This window comes from Bombus vancouverensis, chromosome 3 (genome assembly GCF_051014615.1).
Source record: "Bombus vancouverensis nearcticus chromosome 3, iyBomVanc1_principal, whole genome shotgun sequence".
Taxonomy (NCBI): domain Eukaryota; kingdom Metazoa; phylum Arthropoda; class Insecta; order Hymenoptera; family Apidae; genus Bombus; species Bombus vancouverensis.
This window is the reverse complement of record NC_134913.1, coordinates 1,041,382-1,047,381: the sequence shown is the minus strand read 5'-3', so window position 1 is coordinate 1,047,381 and position 6,000 is coordinate 1,041,382. Positions and strand designations below refer to the sequence as shown.

At 31.1% G+C, this 6,000-nt stretch overlaps 1 protein-coding gene across 8 annotated transcripts in view; it reads left to right on the top strand.

Annotated features, from left to right (window-relative positions):
* The first annotated feature begins 485 nt into the window (after positions 1-485).
* Positions 486-6,000, top strand: part of LOC117164121 (triokinase/FMN cyclase) — an 83,064-nt gene continuing 77,549 nt past the window's right edge. Inside the window, exons 1-3 of one of the 8 annotated variants that reach the window (XM_076628045.1) lie at positions 486-557; positions 1,128-1,317; positions 1,446-1,515. In XM_076628045.1, coding sequence (XP_076484160.1) covers positions 1,201-1,317; positions 1,446-1,515 — 187 coding nt within the window. In that variant the 5' untranslated portion in view covers positions 486-557; positions 1,128-1,200. Of the gene's footprint in view, positions 558-706; positions 866-1,127; positions 1,318-1,445; positions 1,516-6,000 lie in introns of those variants that run through there. The other 7 variants (XM_076628046.1, XM_076628048.1, XM_033346959.2 and 4 more) reach the window with 7 other exon arrangements.

Below are 6,000 nucleotides of genomic sequence, written 5' to 3'. Positions count from 1 at the left end.
GAGCGTGAGCACTCTCATTTCCTCTCTGATATTACTTACTTATCACAGCTCCTCGATATTGCTTTTAATTAAAGTTATAAACGATTTATGGAAAAAGGATTTCTTGGCACTTTTTACTAATTTGTAACACAAATTGGACTTATTGTAATGTAATAGGTCTCATTTTACGGATAATTCTATGATCTACATAACTTTCCATTTAAACCCTTTTGTTGGATGACAAATGCTTTTTAACATACAAAGCGAAATATAAGAAAAGTCATATATTTTTCGTTTAATCAATATGTTATTTATGAAGTACCGGAGGAAAATTGTTTCAAAGTCGTTTATTTTGTTTTAAATATCGTTCCGAACCATATCATCCAAAAATATTTCTATTGTCAATTTGTTTATGGATTCACTTTTGTTAGGCTTAATTTGACTGGATTATTTTCGTGACGAGCGACTTCAGTTGCCTGTGGTATCTAAACAAAGGTATCGTGGCGAGCGACTTTAGTCGTCCGTGGTAGCGAGAGTGTTTTAAACAGTTCCATTTTCATTATCTTAACGAAATTTTCGTAATTTTCCCAATTGTCACGTGCTTTTAATATTTATTCAAATGCAATATAGTAGCACTTACAAAACTAAGATTATCAGAAGTTAACATATAATCGGAGTTAAAGATATTAATCAATTTTAATACGTTTCATAGATATTATTATACGTTAATAAATATATAAACATAAAGAAAAATTACATAAGTCGTTGCAAGCTAGTATGTGTGACGTTCGAGTATCAATGAGATTCATTAAGAAATGGTGTAGTTTCACTATACACAAAGTGTAAAGAAATACTCGATGTTATCTAATTGCATTTCGCTTAACTGGTTAACATTCATGATAAATACATATGTGTTATTTTGAATACAGACAAGCGATATTTTATCGCGCGATCCCGCTGCGATCATATGCTTTTCTTTGTTTTCCTGTTAAATACGACAAAGTCAGATATACGATCGCAGTGGAATCGCACGGTAAAGTGTAGCTCGTGTATATTCAGGGTTATTGGTGTCTTTATTGCGATTTCAACGTGTGCGATAACTCTTGACCTCGGAGTGAAGATTAATCTTGAATGTTCTTCGTTCACAGTACGCAGAAGAACGATTTCGTGAACAGCTACGTTTACTTCAGTGTGTATCCTACGAAAATTTTATTCAGAACTATGAAGAGTTTAGTTAACGAAGTTAATAATGCCGTCACGGAATCTCTTTTTGGATTATCGTTTGCATTTCCGCAATTGGAGTATCAAGAATCTCATAAAGTCGTTTTGATGCCAAACGTACGTACATAACCTTGAATATTCTGTATGAAACAAATTAATACGAATAACACCTAATGTTGTCATGATTTTACTATATATGTTGGCGTTTCCATGAACAATCTTACTAACAATTTGCTGTATTTTAGCTTCAAGAACGGAAACATAAGGTATCCCTGATATGCGGCGGTGGAAGTGGACACGAACCTTTCGCGGCTGGTATGCGCTTATTTTATTTTTTAAAAAATCGGAACACTATATGCATGTTATTATGTATTATGAATACAATTTTATTTTGAGTCATATCATACTTCTTAAATGCTAGCAAGCATAAAAATAAACATCCTACTTGGATTTATTAATTTCATTTAAATACATTAAATCTATAACTTAATGTATTTTATGTAAGATATAAGTAAATAAAACTGTAATTCATTCAAGGGAAGAAACAGTAAACATAATTTATTTGCAGTTCGGTATAAAAGTATATGCGTATATAAATTTTCGAAGCGTTTAGGGACTATTAATTATGTAATATAAAAAACAAAATTTTTTAAGGATTTGGGAATTCCTTAATTTTCTAAGAAACTTTCCTACATTATGTAGTTACAAGACTAACGAAACTTAAATACTTAAAGACTATATTGGATACATATTTTTAATATATGGAACATGTTAATTGAATGTTATCTTAAATACAGGGTAGGACATATAAATCGGAAATAATTACAAACGCCTAAATATCTCCGTTATTAATGGTTATGTGAAAAAGCTTCACAGGATAAAGTTATACTATTTGGGGGAGCACATGCAATGATAGATAATGTTTTCTTTGGAAGTCATTTTTTTATGAGATTTCAGGGTCATCACTATTTTATTTATAGGACCACATTTTTTAATACATTAGTCAATCCACCTCTGTGTAACCTATAAAAAGTATTAACATATTTATATCGAGGATCTATTAGTTTAATAAATATTTTAACTTTAATTTGTCAAATTTAACGTATAAGAAACAAAAAGACTCTTCTATATTAAATTTGATAAATTAGAGTTAAAATATTTGCTAAATTAATAGTTTGTTGACATACATATGTTAATGCTTTTTTTATAGATAATGCCGAAGTAGATTTAATAATATATAAAGGATATGGCCCTGTCCAAAAAAATGGTGATGTCCTTTGAAATCTCATTAAAAAAGTAACTTTCGGAAAAAACATTATGTACCAATTGCATGTGCCTTTTAAAATAGTATAATTTAATTCTGTGAATTTTTTTCATATTTTGGTGTTCCGATTTATGTGTCCTATCCTGTATATATAATTTCAAATTTGGTGACAAGATTTTTATATTCCTGTTTCATTTTTATTTTTGCTATAATTTTGTACTAAAATTAAGAACTGTTTGTTATACCAAATATATAAAAAGTATAGAATATCAATTATAAACTGTATATGCTAAAAAACAACATATTTATATGTTTATAAATAGATAGTATTTACATAATAATTAAATAATGGAACCAATTCTGTTCTTAGATAGATTTCTTTTCACAGGATTGTTTCTTTTTATAACTTTAATGTGATGTTAAAAAGAATCAAATTTTCTTTCCATAGGATTTAATGTAATCTAGTACCATTAAAATGACGCCTGCTTAAACATTTTTATTTGAATTCAATCCTTTTCACTTTATGCTTTCCTTGATATGTCTTGATTAAATTTGTACCCTGATTTTAATTCATGCTTTTTCCGGTATTTAATTAGCGATTGTCGGCTGTTTTTTAATGTTATTCTCTATTTTGTAGAAAAATGACACCCAATCTATTCGGAATAAACTGGCATTAAATGTAATTATAAGTATAATTATTATTAAACTTCTTGTTGCTTACGGGCCTTTTGTTATGTAAAGTTAATTATTATTGATTATAGTATATTGAGTTTTGAAACAGACGCTACAATTATCACTTCAATTTTTCCAATAAAAGGTTTAAATTATTTCCACTTTTTCAAATAGTTCATAATCAGTAATATCATTAAATTGTTTCCTTTTTGTTAAACACTTCCTTAAAAAATTGCTATAAATTATAATAAGGGTTTTTATTAATGCCTAAATGAAACATTAATGTAATTCAATGGCACTTTGTAACTACATAAACATAAATGGTTAACGTACTTGGTATAGATTACATTTTTTGTTTGTGATATATAATTGTATTATACTCAAACAAATAACATACCGATAATATTCATATACTTTGAATATGTCCATAGTGTTCTAAATATGAATATGTTAAAAATTATTGTATGACATTAACAAGTAAACATAGAAAAAGAAAACAATTATTCGTGCTTCATAACATAATATTATTATCTATAATATGTATATTAGAAACAACACTGGTATGAAAAATAAAGTCAAATGTGTGAACACCTTATACGGAACAAAACTCGAAGAAAATCTGCACAGAGTTATCGACGATGGCGAAATTTAACATTTTCTAACAAATAAAATTTAATTGTACAATTTAGATGACCCAGGTGGCTTTGGTTATTATTTTTATGGCATTAGAACAGTTAGGATGGGCCAAAATTGCTTATAAAGTACGAGGAGATACACAATTTAGTTATTGCAAATTTCCTTATATATACAGGGTGGTTAGTAACTGGTGGTACAAGCGAAAAGGGGGCGATTCTACGCGAAAAAAGAAGTCGAAAATATACAATAAAAATTTTTCGTTTGAGGCTTTGTTTTCGAGAAAATCGACTTTGAATTTTCGCTCGGTACGCGTGCGGTACGTTATAACGGATCTCACTCTAGATCGTTGTCTCGATGGAAAAATTAAAAAAAAAAAATAAAAAAAAAATTTTTATTCTATATTTTCGATTTCTTCTTTCGCGCAGAATCACCCCCTTTCCGCTTGTACCACCAGTTATCATCCAGCCTGTATATAAATGAATGCAGTAAAATGCTCATAATTTCTATTTAATGTTAATAGTTTGTAATGTTAATAGGATTTTAATGAGTTGATTAAATTCTAAGTTCCGAACAGAAACGAAAATATTATGATTATTGTCTGTATTTCGTCTATTATTGATTTAGTATGCTGTTTCCATGTGAGTTGTGTTTCTAGGTGGAGTCCTAGGTATTTGACTTGCCACTACGTTTTTGTCATTTTGCTTTCGCTTTTCTTCTTTCTCTAATTTTTTCGAGGATGTCTAATGGAATTATTTTTGTTTGTCTGTTGGTTTATTCAGTGGTTATAGTGGATATAGTGGTTGCTCTTGCTGCTTCTTGAATAGTTTCTGTAAATGTTGTTACTGCTTGATCGATGTGTTCAGGTGTTTTCAATGGGATGTTGCAGTTGATTTTGCTCTCAATTATTTCTTTAAATGTTTGCCATTTGGTAGTTTTATTGCATAGCGTCTCTGAATTGCTGTAAAGTATTGGTTTGTTTCTGTATGTAATTATTATGGGTGTATGGTCGGAGGTAAAAGCTCGAGACTGGGTGCTGTGTTTAGTTTATTTGCGTTTAGTCCCTTTGTAACTGCAAAATCAAGTAGGTCAGGTATTTTACTCAAGTCTGTCGGTCAGTATGTCGGTCTTCCCGTGGATAATATTTTGAGGTTATTGTTTCTAGTGTAGTTTTCCAAGGTTCTATCTCGAGGTGTAGTGATTCTTGATCCCCATAGTGTGTGCTTTGAATTATAGTCTCCCGCTGCAATATACTTGTCACCTAAATGTTGAAAGTACTCTTCCCACATTTGTGATGTAATTTTGTGTCGCAGCGGTACATATACTGCTGCAGCTGTAATTGGTTGCTACCAGTTCGTACAGTAACGGTGATTGCTTGTATATGTTCCTTACTAACCTGGCTGCGTAAATGATGTTTAATGTCGTTTTTTATTACTACTGCGGTCCCTCCGTGTGCTTTTCCTGAGGGATGCTTGGTATCATATATGGTGTAGTACGGTATTTTTATGTAACTTTTTGTAGTGAAGTGTGTTTCTGATACGAGTGGTATGTCAATATTATTGTTGTATAGGAATGTTTTAGTTTCTAGGGCCCTTTGTTGTAGGCCGTTAGAGTTCCAGGCTGCTATTTTAAGCATGTCCATTTTTATTTTTTGCTCAGCATGTTAGTAAGTAGTTGTAGCATGACTGTTATTTGTTGTGTTTGCTGTCTGAGGACTGCGTTTTGTTCGCTTATCATTTTTGTAAGTACTTCGGTGTTTTTGATTGATTGTTTTAGTAGTTCTTTGATTTCTGTAGCGTCTTCGGTGTTGTTGCTTTGACTCTGATTGTTCATGGGTGTTGCTTGTCTAATGTTTTGGGTTGCTTGCGCGTAGCTTCGGTTTCCTTGGGATCTGTGTTTCTGCTTATAGCTTTTATTTCCTTTTGTGCTTTCAATGTTGCTTCGTTATCCGTTGTACTTTGTTGCTGTCGGTAGTTATCGACTGATCTATTGTGAATTGGTGGAAACAGTTTACGTTGAAGTTGCTTCCTGATTACACATCCTTTACAGCTAGCTGGATGGTTTCCGTTACAATTATAACATCTAACTTTTTCCATTTTTCCTGTGCATGGGCAGTGTATTGTTAAGTGATTTTTTGCACATTTAACACATGCCGGGATACTACTACAATAATTTTTTGTGTAACCGTATCGTTGGCGCCGCATGCATTGTGGTATATCTTTTTTGTAGCG